Source organism: Morus notabilis, unplaced genomic scaffold, assembly GCF_000414095.1.
Source record: "Morus notabilis unplaced genomic scaffold, ASM41409v2 Scaffold2467, whole genome shotgun sequence".
NCBI classification, from domain to species: Eukaryota; Viridiplantae; Streptophyta; class Magnoliopsida; order Rosales; family Moraceae; genus Morus; species Morus notabilis.
Window position 1 is genome coordinate 37,318 of NW_010360519.1, and position 23,735 is coordinate 61,052.

General features: G+C 37.9%; 4 protein-coding genes across 9 annotated transcripts in view; 2 read left to right on the forward strand and 2 right to left on the reverse strand.

Annotated features, from left to right (window-relative positions):
- The window catches only part of LOC21386552 (leucine-rich repeat extensin-like protein 1), an 8,848-nt gene extending 7,253 nt beyond the window's left edge, over window positions 1-1,595 (reverse strand). Inside the window, exon 1 of the mRNA XM_010096658.2 lies at window positions 923-1,595. Within this exon, the coding sequence (XP_010094960.2) occupies window positions 923-1,415 (493 nt within the window). The 5' untranslated portion in view covers window positions 1,416-1,595. The remainder of the gene's footprint in view (window positions 1-922) is intronic.
- A 7,424-nt stretch (window positions 1,596-9,019) lies between these two features.
- Window positions 9,020-12,439, reverse strand: LOC21386553 (U-box domain-containing protein 35). Its single transcript, XM_024164671.1, has 8 exons — window positions 12,349-12,439; window positions 12,083-12,165; window positions 11,770-11,891; window positions 11,431-11,643; window positions 11,008-11,269; window positions 10,794-10,895; window positions 10,240-10,668; window positions 9,020-9,830 (listed from the first exon to the last, which is right to left on the reverse strand). Exons 3-8 carry the CDS (start codon window positions 11,883-11,885, stop codon window positions 9,090-9,092), a joined length of 1,863 nt encoding a protein of 620 aa, XP_024020439.1. The 5' UTR covers window positions 11,886-11,891; window positions 12,083-12,165; window positions 12,349-12,439; the 3' UTR covers window positions 9,020-9,089.
- A 937-nt stretch (window positions 12,440-13,376) lies between these two features.
- On the forward strand, window positions 13,377-21,033 carry LOC21386554 (peptidyl-prolyl cis-trans isomerase CYP57). 6 transcript variants are annotated; one of them, XR_002902091.1, is made up of 12 exons: window positions 13,377-13,649; window positions 13,802-13,980; window positions 14,071-14,172; window positions 14,338-14,444; window positions 14,542-14,683; window positions 14,992-15,202; window positions 15,617-15,656; window positions 16,048-16,243; window positions 17,013-17,156; window positions 17,273-17,839; window positions 19,125-19,172; window positions 20,601-21,033. XR_002902091.1 is itself a non-coding variant. In XM_010096660.2 (10 exons), exons 1-10 carry the CDS (start codon window positions 13,430-13,432, stop codon window positions 17,411-17,413), a joined length of 1,482 nt encoding a protein of 493 aa, XP_010094962.1. In that variant the 5' UTR covers window positions 13,377-13,429; the 3' UTR covers window positions 17,414-18,072. The 6 variants fall into 6 exon arrangements, 1 of the variants encoding a protein (XP_010094962.1); XR_002902094.1 differs by lacking the exon at window positions 20,601-21,033 and having other exon boundaries at window positions 17,273-17,654; window positions 17,785-17,839; window positions 19,125-19,663; XR_002902092.1 differs by lacking the exon at window positions 20,601-21,033 and adding an exon at window positions 19,325-19,661.
- Window positions 21,034-21,611: 578 nt separating this feature from the next.
- Window positions 21,612-23,735, forward strand: LOC112091324 (protein ALP1-like). The gene has a single exon (XM_024164670.1). The coding sequence runs from the start codon at window positions 21,902-21,904 to the stop codon at window positions 23,444-23,446; it is 1,545 nt and encodes a 514-aa protein (XP_024020438.1). The 5' UTR covers window positions 21,612-21,901; the 3' UTR covers window positions 23,447-23,735.

The following is a 23,735-nucleotide window of genomic DNA, read 5'->3' on the forward strand; positions in this document are numbered from 1 at the left end:
TATATATATATATATTGTTTTAAAAAGAGTAACCTATAAGAATGAAATTCTTAGATAAACGACAATAAACTTCAAAAACAAAACAAGCTGTGTTGGAAGTTGGAACCTGTTGTCTATTGATTTACTGGCACTTATAAGAGTTCATGTCGTTTGTTTGAATCATGAATTCTTAAAAAAAATATAAAACAAATGCGTTTGGTTCAAGGATGTTTGAATCATGAGTTGTGACTCGTTATAGTATTTTCTCTCATACAAAATACACGTAAATAAAAAATAATTCTGAATCCATCAATCAAACGTCATAGTACCTGTTCACTTGACCGATTCGAGTTTTGTTACAGTTAAAAACTCTAAAAAATATTCACATTTAATTTTTTTACTACAGTAAAAAGTTCTTATAAAAACTGACATCTCAACTCAAATTATCGAACTAAACTGACTCTTAATTATTGATACGGGTACATGAAAATTAACTCGCCAAGAAGCCTCTCAATTTTTTCCTAAACAATAATACAAAACTTGTTAAGAACCGAAAATTCTGGCTTGAACGGATCACAGCAACTCTGATCTGTCCAATCCCGTAGTAATTACTAATTACAAAGACATACAAACGACATCATCATCTGTTTATTTTGTTTTTATCTTGATGCAAGCAGAAATATCAAAAGAATCACGCAGATTTATCTACAATGAGCTGGCGCCAAGTTTAATTTATCAGATAATTTTGAGGAGAAAAGAAGAAACAAAACAGATCCAAAATAAGACTAAAAATAACCCAGGAACAAGACAAAAGGTTCCACACATAAAAATATGAACAGCGTGAACAAGTTAATTAATACACGTCTACGGTCTACATCTTCTCACCAGCAAGAAAGGACGAATTGAAACAAGAAAAACATGAACAGACTGCAAGCATGAACACAGAGAGAAGAAGCCTCGGAGGCGTAAAAGTAGTAGTACGGATAGGGGTACTCATGGGCTCCGCCCGGCGCCGTTGGCACTACCGTCACTGGGGGCCCGCTGTTCTTATAAGGAGGCGGGGGAGAGCCCCATATGTAGTACCATGAAGGAGGAGGCGGCGGCAACTGCTGCGGTGATTTCTTAGGCGCCAATGGTGGCCGTGGCGGCGACGCTGATGGCGGTGAATTAGGCGGGGTTGGTGGCGGAGAGAATGTGTAGTAAGTTTGGGGTGGCGGCGCGTGGTGCGCAAGCGGAGACGGCGGTGGATCATGAGATTCCGATGTCGGCGGTGGCGGGGAACAGATCACTGGACATGTGGTGCAGTCACTGATGCATAGCAAGCCGGTTTCTGGCCCTTCCTGATATGTCACTCTGGCAGACATGATCAGCCCCAAGAAACCACATGTAATAAATTTTCTTAACATGGATGCCAAGCCCTTGTAGCAAAGACCCATCTTGGAATTATTGGAGTGGCACAAGTTTTAAGAAATTTGGAAGCCAAAAAAGCACAAATTATCTCCTATTGTGGCCTGATCAAAGAAACTTGTTAAATAATCTACTCTGTGAATGTATATGATGCGGACAGAACTAGTGAAATATATAGGTGCCTTTTGTACATGCGTGTGTATTGCTCTTCAAAAAGTTCAAATTAGATGCCTCTCTTGTGATGAGGATAAGTGTATTGCTGTAAAGAGAACATTTTACTTCCACCTTTTTTTTTCTCCCTCCCGTGACACTAAAAAGTGTAGCAATATACGACAGACCAAGAGTAGTATTCCAATTTCCAATTACTATTATTAGTATCAAAATATGAGACTTTCTTTGGTGTTAATTCTTTTTTGAAAACATCATTATTCGTTATTTATCAACTGTCAGATCTGTTGAAATAATTACAGATATAAACATCACATTGAAGAAGAAACAACACCCTCAAGGTATGAACGACAAGTAGTTTTGTTGAAGTTCTCAACTACATAGAGTAAAATGCAAAGTTTTACTTGTTGAGTCGTCATATTGCAACAAAGACATATGGATAAGATTAATCCACGGTGCACTGACTTTTGAAGGACAGTATATATCCAGAATAAAAAAGAAAAAGAAGACTAGGTTGGCACTTCTTCGTCTTCCAAGAAATTATAGAGCTAGAGAGAGAGTTGTTTGGTTGCTAGATTCATGTCATGATTCGTAGTTCACTACAGTATTATCTCTCACAAAAAATACACATAAATCGAGAATGATTCTGAATCCATCAACCAAACGTCCACATTGTAGTGAGAGAAACAATTTGTTCTCAAGAGAGATTGAGGAGAATTTTCAGTGTTCTGGGTATTGAGAGAATTTGGGTATGTTGGGATTTACCCACTGGGTATTCTTTCTGGAAAACACTGAAGTTTGTCTTTGTAATTGTTTCTAAGATTGGGTCTGTGAGTTATGTAATTGAGGGTGTACTCATTCTTCAATCTAGTGGATCGAGTTCTTGTGAAGGAGCTCGCCAGGACGTAGGATAGTTTTTTATCCGAACCTCAATAAAACTTATGTGTTCTTGATTTGAGTTTTTCTGGTTTAAATCTAAATCGTGTGTTATAATCGCTATAACAGTAGTATCAGAGCTTTGGTTAGAGATCGACGATCAAGGGAAGATTTAGAAAGAAGACCAGTTCAAGAATTGCAATCAAGATTCAAATCAAATGCCAGGAAGAATGGGGACTGCAAAATTTGAATTGGAGAAATCCGATGGCACGGGAGATTTTGGCCTATGGAGGAAGAAATTGAGGGCTATCTTAGTACAGCAAAAGGTAGCCAAGGTTCTAGGAGATATGAAGGATGTTACTGCCACTGATGCCGAGAAAGAGGAGATACAAGAGATTACTTACTCTACAATCATTATGTATCTTGCAGACAATGTTCTTCGACAAGTAAACGACGAAGATACGACGGCTAAGGTATGGTTGAAACTTGAACAGCTCTATATGGCCAAGTATCTGACAAACAAGATTTATCTGAAAGAGAGTATATTTAGTTTCAAGATGGATACGTCTAAGTCTTTAGAGAAGAATCTGGATGATTTCAATAAAATTGTTATTGATCTAGCTAATATCGGAAGAAAAGAGAAGGAAGAAAATCAAGCTATTATCTTGCTGATTTCATTGCCCGAGTCTTTTAAGGATGTGAAAAATGCCATTAAATATGGCAGAGAAAGCTTGTCTCTTGAAGATGTCCTCTCAACACTTCGGTCTAGAGAATTGGAGATGAAATTTGAATCAACATCAAAGAGAGACTCCCATAATGAGAAAGGCTTATTCTCTAGAGGAAGACCTCCTAAACGAGACTTTAGCAAGCCAAAGTTCAGACCACCCTCAAGATCCAAGTCAAGAAATAAAGATCAGAGGAAGTGTTACCATTGTAACAAGATTGGGCACATCAAGCGTTTTTGCAAAGAGTGGAAAAGGAAACAAGCTAAAACAGAAGGCAAATGAAGCAAATGCTGTCGTAGCTAGTCAAGACTCTGGGTATGACAGTTCAGAGATGCTTGCTGTAGGAGTTAACCAGAATGAGGTTGAATGAATTCTTGATTCTATATGCACTTTCCACATGTGTCCCAAGAAGGAATGGTTCTTTGATTATGAAAAGTGTGATGGTGGCAAGGTTCTTATGGGCAATAATCATTCTTGTGTTGTAATCAGCATAGGATCAATAACCATCAAGACAGATGGTGGTTCACACCATGTTTTGAGGGATGTGAGACATATTCCGAAATTAAGGAGAAATTTAATCTCCTTAGGGGCTTTGGATGATGTAGGCTACACTTATAAAGCTGAAAGTAGAAATTTGAAGGTCACAAAAGGCTCAATGATTGTTCTAAAGGGAAGAAAACAAAGTGGCATGTATGTGTTACAAGGCCACACAGTGACTAGTTCAGTAATCACTGTTGTACGAAAGAATTTGGAAGCTACAAAATGGCATAGAAGGCTAGGGCATGTTAGTGAAAAGGGTCTTCAAGAACTCAGCAAGCAGTGACTACTTGGAAATGATAAGGTCACTCACTTGGATTTCTGCGAACAATGTATTTTTGGCAAGCAACATAGACTGAAGTTCACAGCATCCAACTTCAGAGCCAAAGAGCCTTTAGAGTATGTTCATGCTGATTTGTGGGGACCAGAAAGGACTCCAACCCATGGTGGAGCCAGGTATTTTCTTTCCATAGCAGATGATTTCTCAAGAAAAGTTTGGATCTATTTACTAAAGTCTAAGGATGAATGTTTTAATAGGTTTAAACAATGGAAGACCCTCACTGAAAACCAAATAGATAAGAAATTGAAGGCCCTTAGAACTGATAATGGAATGGAGTTTTGTCATGAAGTTTTCACTAAATATTGCTAGGAGAAAGGCATTCTTAGGATAGAACTGTAAAAAAGTCCCCACAATAAAATGGGATAGCTGAGAGAATGAATAGAACTATTATGGAAAGGGTTAGGTATATGTTATTTGGGGCTGGTTTACCTAAACAATTTTGGGGTAAAACTGCAAGTACTGCTTGCTATCTCATAAATAGGTGCCCATGCAAACTTATAGGATTAAAAACACCCGAACAATGTTGGACAGGAAAATGACCAAACTTAAGCAACCTTAGGATCGTTGGATCTGCTGCTTATGCACATCAAAGAGAAGGAAAATTATACCCCATATCAGTAAAATGCATTTTTCTAGGCTATCATGATGGGGTCAAAAGGTATAGACTATGTGCAAAAAATGGTCCTCATTTTAAAATTTTAATTAGCCGAGATGTGATATTTAATGAGCTTGAAATGCCTTACCTTAATAAGGAACAAGATATTGCTAATTTCACTTCTAATGCAGGTACAGATTCGACAATAATTCAAACTCTTCAATTTGAGGTGGAGAGTAATACAGAAGATCAGGAACCAATTCATATTCCAGACATTGATCATACACCTCAACAAACTGAGCAGATTACTCAAGAAGCCTCAAGCAATCTAGAAATTGTACAGCAACGCATTATAAATACAACAGAGAGTCTAGATTAGTACCAACTCACAAGGGACATGCAAAGGAGAATAATAAAACCTCCTAAACGATATGAAAGGGGAAATATGATAGCCTTTGCCTTAAACACTGCAGAGGAACTTGAATGTGCTGAACTAAAGTATGCAGAGGCTAATTCTTGTCCAAAATCAAAGGAGTGGAAGGCTGCAATGGAATAAACCAAAGAAACAAAAATCAATTGATTGCAAGTGGATTTTTAAGATTAAAAAAGGAATGCAACTAGGGGATCCCAAGAAGTATAAGGCAAGGTTGGTGGCCAAAGGATTCACACAAGTTGAGGGAATTGACTACACAGAGGTTTTCTCACCTGTAGTGAAATATAAGATAATAAGGACTATCTTGGCTTTGGTGACTCAATTTGATTAGGAACTCAAACAAATGGACGTAAAAACATCATTTTTACATGGAGACCTTGAAGAAACCATTTATATGGTTCAACCACTGAGGTTTGAAGAAAAAGGATGCAAGGACAAGGTATGCTTACTTAAGAAGGCACTCTATGGCCTCAAACAGTCACCTAGACAATGGTACAAGAAATTTGACCATTATGTGACTGTTGTAGGTTTTAAAAGAAGTGACTATGATTCATGCCTATACCACAAAGACACAGGAACATACAAGGCAATGTACTTGCTTCTATACATTGACGACATACTCATTACAAGTAATGATTTGAGCATTGTAACCCAAGTCAAGAAAATGCTTAGTTCTGAATTTGACATGAAGGACTTGGGTAACGCAATTAGAATTTTGGGGATAGACATCAAAAGAGACAGAAAACAAAAGAAGCTATGTTTGTCTCAAGAGGCCTATTTGAAAAAGGTCGTTCAGAAGTTTGCAATGGATCAAGCTAAACCTGTTAAAATACCACTTGCAGGCCATTTTAAACTATCAGCTGATCAGTCACCAACAACAGAAGAAGAGAAGTTACAGATGCAAAAAATTCCATATTCAAGTGCTGTTGGTTCACTTATGTATGCTATGATTTGCACTAGGCCTGATTTGGCCTATGCAGTTAGTGTGTTAAGCAAATACATGCCTAACCCGGGTCAAGAACATTGGTTAGCCATGAAATGGCTTCTTAAATATGTCAACAGTACGTTGAATTATGGTTTGATTTATGTTTTCAGATCTAACTACCTTACTTTAGATGGTTTTGTAGATTCTGATTTTGCAAGTGACAAGGATAAAAGAAGATCAACATCAGCATATATGATGACCCTTGTTGGAAATTGCATAAGTTGGAAGTCTCAGTTACAATCAGTGGTGGCTCTGTCAAGTACTGAGGCTGAATATATTGCAGGAACAGAAGGATTTAAAGAAGCAATGTGGTTACAGGGATTATTAAAGGAGCTTAAAGTTTTAAAGCATCCTGCAACGATTCATTCAGATAGCCAATCAGCGATACATCTCTGCAAGAACCCAGTCTACCATGAGAAGACTAAACACATAGATGTCAAACATCACTTCATCAGAGAGAAAGTTGAAGAATGAGTGATCGAGCTAGATAAGATCAGTACGGAAGACAATCCATCTGACATGGGAACAAAGGTAGTGACATTCAGCAAATTCCAAAAATGTCTGGAATTGCTGAATGTAGGCCAAACGTAGGAATAGTTTGGTCGAGCAATGAGTTCACAAGATCCTCAAAGTTTCTCAAGATGTTCATATCTGAAATTAAGGTGGAGTTTGTTGAAGTAATTCAAGATATAAACATCACATTGAAGAAGAAACAACACCTTCAAGGCATAAACGACAAGTAGTTTTGTTGAAGTTCTCAACCACATAGAGTGAAACGCAAAGTTTTACTTGCTGAGTCATCAAATTGCAACAAAGACATATGGCTAAGATTAATCCACGGTGCACCGACTTTTGAAGGACAGTATATATCCATAATAAAAAAGAAAAAGAATACTAGGTCAGCACTTCTTCGTCTTCCAAGAAATTACAGAGCTAGAAAGAGACTCTCATGTTTGGTAGAAGGATTCGTTCTCTGATTCGAATCATGATTCGTGGTTCGTTACAATATTTTTTCTCACAAAAAATTCACGTAAATTGAAAATGGTTCGAATCACATGGTTTGAATCCTCTAACCAAACGTATTGTAAAAGATTGTAGTGAGATAAACAATTTGTTCTCAAGAGAGATTGAGGAGAATTTTCAGTGTTCTAGGTATTGAGAGAATCTGGGTATGTTGGGATTTACCCACTGGGTATTCTTTCTGAGAAACACTAAGAACGTCTTTATAATTATTTTTAAGATTGGGTCTGTGAGTTCTGTAATTAAGAGTTCTTCAGGGTGTACTCATTCTTCAATCTAGTGGATCGAAATCATGTGAAAGAGCTCGCGAGGACGTAGGATAGTTTTTTATCCGAACCTCGATAAAACTTCTGTGTTCTTGATTTGAGTTTTTCTGATTCAAATCTAAATCTTGTGTTAGAATCGCTCTAATAGGACCGGTATTAGATCTAGTCAAAACTCAAATTAGATTGAAAAAGTAATACAGATCCGACGACTGATAAACAAAGAATACCGGTATTTCCTCTTTTAAAATTCCCTTAAAATATTGCAAATATTGTTATTTGATATTTTTCTAGACTAATGCGGTTTTTTGTTGTGTTCATATCGTGAAAAAAACTATTTGGCTGAAACATATACAGCCGAATGATTGCACTTTTTTCCTTTACTTTAGGCGTTGATTGATAAGTGTCTGAAGAAACTATACATATATCATAAATTTTGGAATATGGTATTCATATGTGGACCGTAATTTCAACCATATGTGTAAATAAAAGCAAATTTGAGATGGGAATAGAGCAATTTGGGGACCCAAAAACATGGATATGCGATTGAGGTTACCAGTTAAAACGCAAAGTGATTTATATATTGTCGTGATCTCTTTGGATATTGGAGCTTTTTGTTTTGTTTTTGTATTCTTTCATCTTCAAAAGAGAAGGAATCTTATGCAAAGCTTGTTTGACAATCTCGTTCGTTCTTTTTTCCTCAATACCTTTCTGCAAACTCAATCCATTTACCTTTGTTTGGATCTATGATCTCACTTTATGCCGCTTCTTTATTTATACTTTTCTTTGCAAGTTGGGCTTCTGTCTCCTCTCTTACAATGCAAGGTTCTTGGGAGTTCTTATCTTGAGTTATGGCAAATATCCTATGCAATGACCATGCCAAATAGTCAAGCAGTTATAATTGTACTATATTACAGGAAACAAACTGCGGGGTTTCTAAGAGATACAATGGCCCCACAAATGCTAGTTTCCGACATTAAGAACCACAAAGCAGCAGAGTGAGTAATATTGCAAAGGTTTAGTTTGGCTACTGTAACAATTATATCAATTTGGTCCCTGTTACACTTATCTGCCGACCAGATCTTTTTTCAGGTGTATTTGTAAAAAACTCGTTGAGTCATTGCATAACCATTTGCTTGCAAACCAAACTTTTGATGAGTTTGCAAGACGTGGGACTAAGCCAATCTCGACATAAGATTTACCTTTCTTCTTTCTTTTTCTTTTTTTTTTTTTGGCTGTATGCTTTTGGATTTTAAGATCTATTGCTAAAAGGAATAGTTATTATTTTAAGATGCTTAAAGTAATTAGGACATAGAGGAGGAGAAAAAAATACCATGTAGAATGCTGAAATCTTAAAAAAGAGATGGAAATTTTCAAATACAATAATGTGAATAAACTTGTCTCATTAAGCACCAAGTAGCAGCATTTTCATTGCACTTTTTTCAAAAATCAATTCTCTCTCTGTCTCTCTCTCTGGGTTTGTTGTATAACACGACTGAACATATTCCATACCAACCTCCTTTCTCATCTGAAGGGAGAAAATCAAGAATATCTCCTCAACAGTTCCATGGGCCAAAAATACAGCAAATTTTTTAAAAAAAAAAAAAAACAAATAGGTCACTGCTAATAAAGGCCGATGAACTAGCAATCCTTTAGATACTTATTTTAATTCCAAACCAAAAAATAAAATAAAATGTTCAACTTCAACTATCCAATATATTTTCAGCCTAAAACAGACAACCACACAGACCAATTTCCATCTTAGTTCCCTTGTGAAGTGGAAGGACCACTACTGCCATCTTGTCCTCCAGAATGACTCTTTCCAAAGTCCTTTAACCGCTTAAGCTCAGGCACTATAACCGAACCAAGTTCAGGCCTGTCTTTCTTCCTTAGTTCAGCACACTTTAGTGCCAAATTTGCAAACGTTAGAGTCTCTTCAATGGGCCAGTCTTGCACAGCAGGGTCTAACATCTCTCCGAATCTGCCTCTTTCAATGGCCCTCTTGACATGGTGAGCAAGACCCATCGGAGGCTTGGCTGTTATAATTTGGAGAAGCAATATCCCAAAAGAGTATATATCTGACTTGGTTGTTAACTTCCCTGTTTGTTGGTACTCAGGGTCTATGTAACAGAATGTCCCGGCAGCGGATGTCATGTGGTATTGTGTCACTTGGTCCGCCACAGATGGCGGGACCAACCTGGCAAGGCCAACGTCACTGATTTTGGTCACGAAGTTTCTGTCCAAGAGAATGTTGGCCGGCTTGAGGTCTCGGTGCACGAGGGGTTCAGGCTTCGTTTGGTGAAGGAAGAGAAGCGCCGTTGCGACCTCAGAGGCTATCTTGAACCGCCTCCTCCATGGTATCGGCAGCGTGTTGCCTCTTCGGAACAGACGGTCTTCCAAGCTGCCGTTGTTCATGTGCTCGTAGACCAAGCATCCGTATTCGGGGCAGGCTCCGAGGAGGAGGACCATGTTGGGATGCCTAATGCAGCTTAGAACTTCAACCTGTTTGTTCATGTTCGTAAGTATTTAAGACTCGTTTGTTTCATAGGTTTGAATATAAAAATTTTAACTAAAATTTAAATTTTATGAGAGAAAACACTGTAATAAAAAGATTTAAACAATAATTTGAACTTATAAAACAAATAGAGGCTTAATTACTCTACAAAAACAAGGATTATTTCCATTCTAAATGGACATTTTGTTCCTTTATTTGAATGTTGGTGTTTGTTATGTAAATAACTGTACTTTAAGTAGACAGAGTACTTAATCTAGAAAAACGTCTGTCATGATTGATTGATTTGTCACACTTCAATTAAGTTTTTGATTAATATTGTCATAACAATGAGGTCTAAATTCTGAAAATGTCACATGCTCAAACAAAATGTTGTTCAAGAAATCAAATAATTAATACCTCCTGTTGGAATTGCTTCCTTCCTTGAGCGGCATCAGGTCTCAAGACCTTGATTGCAACGGCGGTGTGATCAAGTTTGCCTTTGTAAACCGGTCCATAACCACCTTCGCCGATTTTCATCGCCTCTGAGAACTTCTCCGTGGCTGCTTCAATCTCCTCTATGGTGTACTTTCTGTACCGGAACTCGTTCTTCGACAAAGCGGTAAGTACCCTATTCTTCTCTTCCGCCTCTCGCCTGGCCCTCATCTCCGCATGCTTCCGTCGCTGCGCTTCCTTCTCCGCCATCCTTTGCGCCATCTCAGCCGCTTCAATGGCAGCTTTGCACTTGGCCTTCTCCATCTCCGCAGCAGCAAGAGCCGTCTCTTCGGCCAGCCTCGCTTCCTCAAACTTCCTGCTCTCCTCCAGCTTCCACTGGCTCAGCTCTTTAGCCTACAAAATAGCGGCAATTTTGAAAATCTCATTTAAGGGCCTTGTATATATGTACATATATATACATATATACATATATATATATATGTGTGTGTGTGTGTTATTTTTTAAAGTATGAAGTTTACCTTATTCTTGGCTGAGATTGCTTCTTTGCAAGCTGAGCTGTACATGTCCATGGTTTGCTTCAATTCAAGCTTTAGTCTTTTCATCTCAGCGTCAATCTCTCGCTGCAATAAACCAACATATATATATATATATATATATATATCACCATTAAACAAAATAAAAAAAATAAAAAAGTAATATATCCTTTACTTATATGACAATTTTTGTACTCACCGCAGAATGTCTAGTAGAAGAGTTCCTTGGGGAAGTAGTTGAAGCACCGAAATCCAAGTTTTGGCCCGTGACGTCGATCGACCCGAACGTGCCAAATGCTGCCACAAAGTCGCTTTCTTCGGCGGTCGAATCGCGGCAAAAAGACGGCCTAGACGTACTGGGAATGTCAATAATATCCAGCGAAAGTGACGGAACACTCCTAGCCCTCTCCCTTCCCGGCACCATTTTCTCCGACCCCCCTCCGTTTCTCACAATCACTCCCCTTGTAAGCTGTAGCCTTTTGAAACCAAACAACAAAACATACAATACCAAAAAAAAAAAAAAAAAAAAAAAACCCATCAAAAAATTTGTGATTCTTAATATCAGAATTTGTGATTCTTAATATCAACTGATCATTAACATGTTGTTTTGAGGCATTTTTACCTTGATGCGTGGTCAACTTCACCGTGATCAGTGGGATTGATATAAGGTGGAAGTCCGTGTGGAGATGGTTGTTTTGGTGGGGCAGCAGTATTAAGTGCAAGCCTCTGAGCATTTCGGGCAGATATTAGCTTCCCTTTCGATATCACGTACACAGAGCAAAAATCTGGTGCAGATTTGACTAGGCTGGTTGGCACGTCTACGCTTTTAAACTTCCTGTAATAACTAATAACCAATAATGACATGAAATTAGTCATAAATACAAAAGTTTTGTTTTTAAAAAAAAAAAAAAAAAACAAGAGTTTGGCTAGAGAGGAATATGAATGAATCAAGTAATTAAACCTTGTGATAGAATTCTTTGTTGATGCACCAGCAACGACATTGGTGATGCAGTTCTTATTGACGTAATCCATAATTGCCTTGGACACGTCGAAATCGTCAAGGAGGACCTCTTTCATTTGAATCTATAAGACAAAAAAAAAATGTAGTTTTATTGTTTCATATTGATTTGGAGTTACATTATTTAAAAAGGTATAAGCTTAAAATTATGTGAAATATGCTAAGCATAGAACGTCTCATGTTGTGTGATCTATTTTTTATTTGTGTGTGGTGTTGAGCACCACGAGTGTCTATTAACATTGTTCAAAATCTGTACCGCTTTGCGAGCACAATATCCACGGAAGGGAGCAAAAATGCTGTGTACATCGCTGTCGTACGTGTCGCCATGGCTGGTGCTCTCTGCGTAACTCCCCAACGATATCAAACCATGAATAAATTATCAGATCAAACGACAAGCGACAACAATGGAAAAACGCAACAGAAAGCTACACCTTAGCGTTCATTTGGGCACTTGATTATGTATTTATGTTAAACATTAACGTCTAATATTACTAATGATGAATTAAGAGAGAGGGTACCTACGATGGTTTTTATGCCTAACGTGGATTAGGATAATGAAGGGATTGCCACCGACAAGGTGTTCAACGGCCCATCGGACGGCGGCTTTGCTGTTCTTGTTGTCCTTCTCTATTGCCACAGCGGTGGAGTTGACGGCTGGAATGCTGTCATCAGGGTAGGGTTGAGGAGCCATATTGTCTTGTTTGTCGTTTTTTCTCTCCTTTCCTTTTCAATTTTTTGTTGGAAAGTTAATGTAGCACCACCTTGAAGCGACGTACGGCCCTCCTCCAGCAACAAGCCTCCACGGCCGCCACCGAAATCCGGTGGAGGATGAAGAAGGAAAAGAGAAGAAAAAGGAAATAAGCTTGGCTTTTTTTTTTTTTTTTTTGAAAGTGAACTCAACCCCACGTTAGCATATGCTTTAGAGGGGGAAAACGGAAATAACTAACTCTTTGAAATGTGTCTCCTCTCATCCATTCGTTTGATTTAGACATTCTGACCACGTCAACGGTCTAACCTATTTGCAAGTTGAAGGGATAAACTCAATTTTTCACCCAATTATAAGCCAAATCTCATTTTATTCTCTAAATTTTAGAACATTTAGAACAAGCTCTAAATTAATAAATTGTTCTAAACTAATCCTTTCGTCCATTTGAATATCAAAATTTCAACTAAAAAAACCATAATTTTCTAAGTTCTAAACAATTTAGGCCTCATATATTTCACCAATTTAAATTTTTAATTTTAATTTTATTATAATTAAAAATTCTCATAAAAAAACATATCTAATTTTTTATGCTACAATAAAAAATTCACATAAAAAATTTGAACGATTGAACGATGCACTAGTAAACTCTTGACTCATTGTAAAATATTTTAAAGTAAAGGACTAACTAAAGTTGAAACCATGGATTTGGGCTAAATACAAGCCCAATAGCATTTTCACCAGAGGGCCCAAAATTTTGTAACACGACGTCGTTTTCCCCACCAAAAATCATAATTTCACCACTGAAATTGCAGTCGGATTTATAATTCCCCACCGGTATCCGTTAAATCTCAGCAGTCAGCAGAAAGTGAACTTTTGGCGCTACCGAAATTCGCAGTGATGTCGGCGATATACGTGGTGGAGCCTCCGACGAAGGGCAAGGTTGTTCTGACGACGACGCACGGCCCTCTCGACATCGAGCTCTGGCCGAAGGAGGCTCCCAAGGCCGTCAGAAACTTCGTCCAGCTCTGCCTCGAGGGCTACTACGACCGTACCATCTTCCACCGCATCATCAAGGGCTTCCTCATCCAGAGCGGCGACCCCACCGGCACCGGCACGGGTCCCTCCTCTCTCCATCTCCATCTCACAACTCTTTTTGCTTTTTGCAAATTCGTAAATATATATATATATATACATATATAAATGTGGTGTGTTAGGGTTTGCAATTTGTTTAGTGCGTTGATTCTAGGGTTTTTTTGGTTTCTTTTGCAGGTGGTGAGAGTATTTATGGCGGTGTTTTTGCCGATGAGTTTCATTCGCGTCTGAGATTCAAGCATAGAGGTTTGGTCGCTTGTGCGAATGCGGGTTCGCCCAATTCCAATGGGAGCCAGTTTTTCATTTCCTTGGATAGATGTGATTGGCTCGACAAAAAACATACTATTTTCGGGAAGGTGATTCTCATGCTTGCTTTTGTCTCTTTCAATTTCGGGAAAAGACATTTAAGTTTATTCGTCATTTTTGTTGGATTATTCTTTTCACAGGTTACTGGAGATTCGATATATAATCTTACAAGGTTAGGCGATCTTGAAACCGATAAGGATGATCGTCCCCTCGACCCACCGCCAAGGATATTATCAGTTGAGGTAAATTTGAGTCTTTGAGAGGATAGTGCTAAACATCAAAGATAACTAGTTGTTGAAACTTGCGATTTTCTTTTTTTTTTCTTTTTTTTTCCGCTTTCAATGTGTTTCTATTTAATTTATTTAGCATCTTCGTTATTGGGATTCTCGGGAAACCTCTTTTTCTAGATTTTGTGGAATCCGTTTGATGATATAGTACCAAGACAACCCGCAAGACAGTTGGTCCCTTCAGCAGATGATACCGTCAATAAAGATACGGAGAAAAAAGCTGTTAAGTAAGCATTTTTCTCCTTGCAATTTGGGATTTCTGTTTGTTTGTGTGACTTGTGAGTGATTTCAAGGATGTCTATTATGTGTGTATGCACAATGCAGAAAGTTGAACTTGCTTTCTTTTGGAGAAGAAGCGGAAGAAGAGGAGAAAGAACTGGCGGCAGTAAAGAAAAAAATCAAGAGCAGTCATGACGTGTTGGACGATCCCCGTCTTCTAAAGGACGCAGTTACAAACAGCGAATTGGTAATTGCCCATTGTCTATGGTTATTATGCCTGACTATGAGAATACAATTGTTGTTAAATCATGAATGTATTGCTACTCTTTTAGCTTGTCGCGATCAGCTTGCTTAAGCCAACCATTTTTTTTTTCTTTTTAAGATTATGTTTTCAGTTGTTGCATGTTTAAGTTGAAACTGTGTTGGCTTGGTACGATTGGGTGTCAATTTCCTGGCAACTTAATGTTGCATAATTTAGATGCATATATTTTGTCACTGTTGTACTGTAAACGAGCAAAGGTCATGTTTGAACTTTGACAAAGGTTTTAATTGCAGAATTCTGAAACCAAAATAAGGGAGGTGCAGTTATCTGTTAGAGAAGCTCTTAGCTCGAAGAAAGAAGAGTCTCACAAAGGTGTAGAAGCTGACATATACAGTGACAATGATGATGAAGATGAGGCAGACTTTGATGCGCGAATGCGTCAGCAAATACTTAGAAAAAGGAACGAATTAGGAGATCTACCACCCAAGCCGAAATTGCGCAAAGGTATGTAAATTAGCCACCAAATTTTAGATGGTAAATTCCAAAAAATTTTGAATATACCATCTTATTGAAACATCTCTGTTTTAAGTAATTTTTAATAATATCATAAAGGTAATGGTTGCACTTGCGTGTTTTTGCACTCCCCGACTCAGACACCTGCGTAGGTAAATGAAAATATGGTGTAAAGAAGTCTTGTTTTGCTTCGTGTGCACTTGCATGTGTGTGAAATAACTCAACTTGGGTCAATGTTTGTATTGCTTATGCAGAGATTTCTTAAACTGTTCTTTGGAGATTTTGACAGATTGAAAATTATGTTTGTTAATATCAAGGAAATCGAGCAGCATACTTTGAGTCTTAATGTATACTTAGTGAAATAGAGCATGGTCAACTTCTAAACAAACATGTGTAATGATGCAGGTGGTTCTGACTCAAAGAAGCGTGAAGTATCTCCATCAAGGTAACATATGATATCCGATACAGACATCTCTCCAACTATACTCATGCCTTGTTCATTATTCCATTCCCTATATTAATATTAACCTTGTCTCTTCAGATGTTTGTTGAAGCCAAATATACAGTCATTTTTGTATAGTCATCTTGGAAGTTAGCTTTAGGAAACATCCTAAAAAATATGTTTGGAGGTTTCTAAACCATTTGCGTATATAGTTTCTTTTTACATGCCTGACTGACTGAAGGATTTACTCTGTTATTGTAGCTTTAGTATGTATTAGTTGCGAAGGTGGTTGTTTGGGGGAGGGGAGGCAGGAGTCTCCCAGATTTTTGGAATCTTCTTTGTAAGATTGAATCAGCTGACATAACTTAATGACGCTGACAAATTTTCTTACCAGGTCGGATGCTAAACGGGACAGTGATGATCAACCTAAGAGAGGAAAGTTGTCAATGAATAAAAAAGGGCTAGGATCAGAAGCGAGAGCAGAACGCATGGCCAATGCCAATGTAGATTTGGAGCTGTTGAATGAAGCCGAAAGAGGAAGACAGCTGCAAAAACAGAAGAAGCGTAGACTTCAATGGCGTGAAGATGAGGTATTCACGTTTGTTTGCTTCTCATATTTACCTGATTTCTTTTGTGTCTCTGTGACCAAGACATATTACATAGTGTTTTATCTGTTAAACTACCCTAATAGGCAGTTAATGAGAGCATAAAAAAAAAAAAGGCGGACCCCAGTGCCAAAGAGGCTCCCGTACTATGACAGGTTCGGGGGAAAGCTCAATCTCATATGTACACGGCCTTACCCCCCGAATGAGAGGCCGTTTCCGGGATTCGAACCTTGGATCCCGGGTGCAAACGCAAGCGCTCCCACCACGGTGCCAAGGCCCGCCTTCCAGTTAATGAGAGCATAGAAGTCGGAAATATTATATAAAAGAGAACTATAAAAATTATGCTGTTGAAAGTGTTCTCCAGATATTTGAATGAATTGGGAAATATTAAAAATTGTGGAGGATATATATGGTTGATGCATTCTCTCTTTAACATATTTGTGCATATGATGCAATGAATATTATGAATTATGAAATTAAGTAGCTGTTAGTCCATTATTGGAATATGGGACTGCATTTTTTAGCATCTCGACTCCTAAACATGTTAGTTGTGATGGGCTAATGGCGCCTCACGGTGGCTTTCTTTGCTAGTTGTGTCTCTAGAACCCCTTTTGCTATCATTTTTTTCCCCGTTGCTTAACATGTTAGTTGTAATGGGCTAATGGTGCCTCACAGTGGCTTTATTTGCTAGTTGTGTCTCTAGAACCCCTTTTGCTATCATTTTTCTCCCCGTTGCTTGCTTTGTTGCCTTTAGATTCTAGCAAAGCTTGAGAAGTTCAAGAAGGAATTATTTGAAAAACCAGCTGCTCCAAGTAGTGAATCTGGAAGTGGAGGCAGTAAGGAGGATTTGTCTGACTGGAAGAATGTTCGTTTGAAGTTTGTTCCTGAACCTGGCAAGGTATGCTGCCTGGATATCTAAGATGATCAATGAAAGAGTTTCCCAGATCGTTTGTCATCCAAAATCCCAGATTTTTCCTCAAGAATGCCGTGAAATTTACTTTGAATTATTTGCAGGATCGCATGTCTCGCAGTGATGACCCCAATGACTATGTCCTTGTTGATCCTCTTTTAGAGAAAGGAAAGGAGAAGTTTAATCGGATGCAAGCCAAGCAAAAGAGACGTGAACGGGAATGGGCTGGAAGATCTCTTACTTGATGTCATCTTCTCAAACTCTACGGGCTTGTGAATATTTATGACTGAATGGAATGATGTGCTGGAGCTTGATTGCATGCGAATTTGTCTTGTCTGCTAAAATGGTTTGCAGATCATCATAAGCCAGATTCCTTCAAAGCATTGGAGTTTGAGGTGCATATTTGGCATCATTTCTTCTCAAAGTGGACTAAATTTATCGTTTCAAACAGTGCCAAAAGGCGTGATTATGGCTGCTTATCTTTTGGTACTGCTCTCTCTAAAATGACTTGACCCTTTTACATTTTCAAAATTGTACATAATTATGATTTATGTTTTCTTATTAAGGCATTATTAGGAAATCTGACCCTTTTCTGATCTTATGTTCGCGGATCTAGGAAACGGACTTTTGTTGTTCATACAGATGATTAACTGCAGCCGTGCCTCTGAAAGGTTTGGACTTGTTTAGATTTGCTTAATCTATATTTCTGATCTTTTAAGTTTACACCAAACTTGATGTTACTTGATTGTTTTCTTTTCTCGATTAACATGAAAGTGACCATTATTGTCTCTCTCTCTCTCTCTCTCCATTACTTGTCCAATTCTTTCGCGAAACTTTATTCTGCAGCAAAACTCAGTTTAAGAGATCATTGTGTCCTAGAATTCTTTATTTGATTAGGCCTATTTGGTTTAATGCAAAATAAGTGGAAGTCCTAAATTTCTAAAACTTGGGTTTGACTAGGTATGATAAGACAAGTCGTGATGCACATTTTATTCATGTAAGTCATGTCTGACCAATTAATTTCGTATTATGATTTCTATTTTTCAGTTCATAGGAATTGAATGGATTAAAAGTTAGGACTTTTTATTTGTAGACATGCAGACTTAAGGTTTAGTTATGTTTTTGAGGAGCCAAATTGTATTTTTAACAAATATAATAGATTTTTGGCTTCCGACCACCTTAGTTTTGAATCGTCAAACTGTTGAACCAAGATATAGTTGGCAGAGAAACGGCAAACTGTGTTTTAGCTTTGGAAAGAGGAAAACGCCTTGTTAAATTTGATTAGTTCAAAGGACTGGGGAGTCTAATTCTTGGTGTAGAAGCACAAAGACCTCGTTATATGCTTCAAAGCCTCCAAAGTTCTTTGGCGTTTCCTTGAAGAACCTTGTGTTATGGATTCCATTAATTCGGCATCACCGGCGTTGACTTTTAGCAAAAAGATAACCGACGCTGCCTTTTACTTGAATTGAATACATTTCCCAAAACCGTGTGTTTGCACTAGCACTTTTCATTGTTCTGGTAGTGTTCAATGCCTCAAATAGGTGATTTTAGGTTCCGTTTATTTTACCGATTCGAGTTTTGCTACAGTAAAAAGTTCTCAGAAATAACTATATTTAATTTTTTACTACAATAAAAACTTTTCTCATAAAGTCACATCTTAATTCGAATTAAAAACTCAAATCAATTCGTTATTGATTTTTTGGGCCAAAAAAAAAAAAGGTTTGTGCTTATTGCTTCGCTTTTAACGCGCATAAATTATAAACTTTGAAAGCGTAGAATGTGGATGTTGAATAGGGTTAAATCTAAGACTATCCACTCTGGTGTTGCGCATAGATACAGCTCATGATCTGCCCACTATTCATATGCATTTTTGTTGTTCTCTTGTCTTGTGATCTAATAATGAATAAAATGTTTGAATCTGACCCATTTTTCTTTTTTAACTCCCCACTATGCCAGTCTGATATAGAGTTGGAAAGCTTGCGAAGACCAAGGCCTACCTTATAGGTCAGTTTGCCTCTTTGGAAAAAAAAAAAAAAAAAAAAAAAAAAAAAAAAAAAAAAACAAGTCCATTTCTTGATTATTAATTAAATTTGTTTAATTTTACTGCAACCGAGTCCGACCAAGAACATTCTCTATCTCTTGGTTTTTTCTACCAGGTCTCCCACCTTTACGCTTTTTTGTTTCCATTGGGTACCCGTTAACCTGCTTTGCATTCGGTCAAAAGTAGCGTATAATGTTGAAATTCTTAAATCGATGTGGGGTCCGCTATACACGTATGTCTACCGTGCACCTAAAGGAGAAGTATTGTATAATTTGTATTAATAGATAAGCTTTAAATTCCTTAACTTTCTGGTAAACCAAATGGCGATAGTAGCATATGATGTGACGAGGGCGTTAAGTACAAATTTAATGCTACATCACGGAAGTTTTTGACAAAATAAGAAAGATATGTAGAAAGGGTAATAAGACAAATACACATTGTTTTCGTTTTTATCTTTGCATATACAGCAGCCCCAATCGCTATCTAAAAGAAATCTAGGAACCCTTATTATGTCGGCTATTTTTTCCCCTTCTCACAAAGTGGTAAAAGATCAATCATTTTTGTAGGTAGCTCATTCTTTTTTTTTTTTTTTTTTTTTTTTGGGATCTTGATGAGCAACTCTCGTAATTTGGATCAATTATACCTTAGTTTATTGAATAGTTAGATTAATAGTACTGTTTACGCTTCGAGCACACAATTCTAAACCTTCTACTATTATTGAATTAATTTAACTCTAGTCTAAGCAAGCTGTTTCACTAAAGATATTACTAATAAAATACTATATACAACAAAATCCAATAATGTATGCTCCTGTTTGTTTCGACCACTCAAAAATCTTAATTCAAAATTCAAATTGGTGTTTGGGAGAGAAAAGTTCAATAACAATTTAATTCATTAACAATGATTTAAAGGCAATTTAAATTGTTGATTTTAGAATTCACATTCCCTTTAAATTATAACAATTTGAATTATCGTCAACAGTCTAATAACTTTATATTTTACTTTTTCTTTTTTTTTTAATTTCAATCTTAAAAATGTCATATCTTATTCGTTTTTATTCCAATTGAGATGATTTTTTTTAATGTGCTCATAATGAAGAGATGAATAAATTCTCACACATATTGTGTATTTTTTAATGTAATTTATAATGATGTTTTATAAAATTTATTATAAAACTCTAATGACAGTTTTTAACACTTTATTCAAATGCAATTTAAATTTTATTCTTAATTTAAATTATAATTTATTTATATATCAATAACAGTTTAGATTACAATTTAAATCACTACTGTTTCGATTTTATAATTTTAATAAAAAAAATTTAAACTTTCACAATTTGAATTATTGAACTAAAATAAGTCCTTACAAGTTTTTCCCACCGGTGTTTGCAGGGACCAATTCCCGTCGGGATGTGATCCACCAATCTTGGTTCCGCAGATTGTTCCGGTCCATTAATCAGTGGGTCCCAACATACAGTCTCTTGTACTTGCCAAAACTTTGCTGGACAAACTTCCGAAAGGACACGAGAAATAACAAGATTCATTGGTGCCTCAAAATTGAATAAAACGACCACCGAAGACCCAAAAATAAAAATCATTCTTATTAAAAAAAAAAAAAAAAACCCACAAATCACAAAAGCGCGTAACCCGTAGTCAGCGTCTTACACCTACCGCCACCAACGCACCCGCCCAACCTCTCAAATCACACCGCCCCCAATTCGCGTTCACACTTGCGCCCTTCAGGTTTTTCTTCCATATTTTAATACACACACAACACACACAAAAAGTCAAACAATGGCTCGGCCATCCATCATCCATCATGTATCCCCACCAATTTTTTTCAAAAGGTGTTGACTCATTGCATCCTTGCCATGTGTACTTTTGATCTTTTAATATGTATCGGTATTACCCTAAAAAATAGGGACCTTATCTGATATATTAATGCATGAGTAAGTTAAATTCTTTTTCTCTTAAATCTGTATTCAAAAACATAAAAATCAAAATTTATTTAAATTTAATGATTAAAAAAATTTAACATGTCGGTATATCAACGTATTAAAGAATCTCCATAAAAGATATCGACAAAAATGATTCAAACATTTGCCCTAATAGTATATTTTCTTTCTATCACCTTTAGCCTTTTTTTTTTTTTTTTTTGCGTTTTTAGGCATCAAAAAAACAAATCCCATCCCTGATATTCATTCCAATTTCCATCTCAATCATTAACATTGCAAACCCAAAAAGAAAGGAAAAATATCAATGCACATTGCAATTGGAAATGCATTTACATTATTAAAGGTTAGATTGACTTGGGGAACTAAATTGACAATAATGAGGCAAAGAATTTCATTAATACACAGTAAAACTATAAAAGTCCCCCCGACTGTATGAATGTACGAGAATGCAAAGTATACACGCATACATTGGAAACAAACCACAAAAATCATCCCCGATTTCTCTTACTTTTAAGATACCGTTCACACCTTTGCTTCCCCTTTCACACATATAATCCGCCGTACTAATTCCTACAGTCCAAACCCATACTTTTCCCCTCTCTCTCTCTCTCTCTATATCGAGTTTGCGTTAACTTCTTTCCTAGTTATTGTTCCTCAATCGTCGGCTCTGCTTTTCGTTTTCCTCGTTTTCTTTCCTTCTATTTCTTTTCCTGTTTTTTTTTTCCTTCCTTCTCATATATGAAACACATATACCCTTCTTCCCCAGACCCCGAAGACCTCTCCCAAATCTACAGACTCTTGCTCCAAACCTCAGCGCTCCACCAAATGAGCGAAAATGGCAAGCGAAGAAGAAACGACGACGACGACGAAAACGGTGAAAACGACGATTCCTCGGACAAGGAAGCCAAGAAGAAGAGCCTCAAGGGAATAATCACTTCCCTATTACTACTCGACGAACAAGAAAAGCACGAGAGCCAAGAGCTCGACCGAGCCTCAAACGACGAGAAATCCCTCCTCGATGATATCCACAAGAAGAAGACCAAGACCATGCTTGATTACTACGCCAATTTCCAGGATTTGAACTCGGAAATCGAGGAATCCAGCCGCACAAAGCGCAAAAAATCAAGGACGGTTTCCGCCGCTGCGGCGGCGGCGGCGGTAATTTCGGCGGAGGACGGGTCCGACAAGGCCTCCACCTCCGCCGCCACGTCAGCAGTCCACCAGCGGAGACTGTGGGTGAAGGACCGGTCGAATGCGTGGTGGGACGAGTGCAACAGCCCGGATTTTCCGGAGGAGGAATTCAGGAAGGCCTTTAGGATGGGGAAATCCACGTTTGACATGATATGCGAAGAGCTGAATTCTGTCATAGCGAAAGAGGATACGACACTAAGAAACGCTATTCCGGTTAGGCAGAGAGTCGCCGTTTGCCTTTGGAGATTGGCCACGGGGGACCCACTTCGCCTTGTGTCGAAACGCTTCGGATTAGGCATATCAACGTGCCACAAGTTGGTCCTTGAGGTTTGCTCGGCCATTAGGACTGTCCTAATGCCGAAATACTTGCAGTGGCCGGAGGAGAGTGCTTTGAGGAAGATCAAGGACGCATTTGAGTCTGTATCTGGGATTCCCAATGTTGTGGGGTCTATGTACACTACTCATATTCCTATCATTGCTCCTAAGATTAGTGTGGCTGCTTATTTCAATAAACGACATACGGAGAGGAACCAGAAGACGTCGTATTCGATAACGGTGCAAGGCGTGGTTGATCCTAGAGGAGTTTTCACCGATGTGTGCATTGGTTGGCCTGGCTCAATGCCTGATGATCAGGTGCTTGAGAAGTCTGCCCTTTACCAAAGGGCTAATGGGGGTCTCTTGAAAGGGGTTTGGATTGTTGGGACTTCAGGATATCCGCTAATGGATTGGGTTTTGGTGCCTTATACGCAGCAGAATTTGACTTGGACTCAACATGCGTTTAATGAGAAGATTGGGGAGATTCAAAAGGTTGCTAAAGATGCGTTTGCCAGGCTTAAAGGGAGGTGGTCTTGCCTGCAGAGGCGAACCGAGGTCAAACTCCAGGACCTGCCTGTGGTCCTTGGGGCTTGCTGTGTTTTGCACAACATTTGTGAGTTGAAGAATGAGGAGATGGATCCCCAACATGAGTTTGAGCTTTTCGACGATGAGATGGTCCCGGATGTCATTTTGAGGTCCGAGAGCTCGAGATTGGCGAGGGATACGATTGCGCATAATCTCTTGCACCATGGCCTTGCAGGCACTTCTTTTCTCTAGTGCTTTTAATGATTTGTGTAATTTTTTCTGCTCTATATTGTGATTCTTTTGATTATTGGCTTGTTATAGTTACTTCTGTTGTTAGAAAGATTATACACTCATTTGTACTGAAGGGGTCCTGTAAAAGATGAACCTACCCCTTCCCTCAGATTAATGGTTGTAATCTTTATCATAGGATTGACTCAAGTTATACTTCACGGTTACTAGAAAACGTGCCCCGACCTAGGTTTCCTTCAATTCTATTAACAAAACAAGAGATGAATAAAAAAAAAATGAAAAATAAGCTTTA

Excerpts from the sequence above, each read along its gene's own strand:
- LOC21386553 (XM_024164671.1), bottom strand. The coding sequence starts at position 11,885 with ATGAAAGAGGTCCTCCTTGACGATTTCGACGTGTCCAAGGCAATTATG. Across the intron at positions 11,270-11,430 it reads GAAGTTGACCACGCATCAAG|GGGAGTGATTGTGAGAAACG; the intron begins GTAAAAATGCCT and ends ACAGCTTACAAG. Across the intron at positions 10,896-11,007 it reads CTTCTACTAGACATTCTGCG|CGAGAGATTGACGCTGAGAT; the intron begins GTGAGTACAAAA and ends GGTTTATTGCAG.
- LOC21386554 (XM_010096660.2), top strand. The coding sequence starts at position 13,430 with ATGTCGGCGATATACGTGGTGGAGCCTCCGACGAAGGGCAAGGTTGTT. Across the intron at positions 14,173-14,337 it reads CAAGGATATTATCAGTTGAG|ATTTTGTGGAATCCGTTTGA; the intron begins GTAAATTTGAGT and ends CTCTTTTTCTAG. Across the intron at positions 15,657-16,047 it reads CGTGAAGTATCTCCATCAAG|GTCGGATGCTAAACGGGACA; the intron begins GTAACATATGAT and ends TTTTCTTACCAG.
- LOC112091324 (XM_024164670.1), top strand. The coding sequence starts at position 21,902 with ATGAAACACATATACCCTTCTTCCCCAGACCCCGAAGACCTCTCCCAA.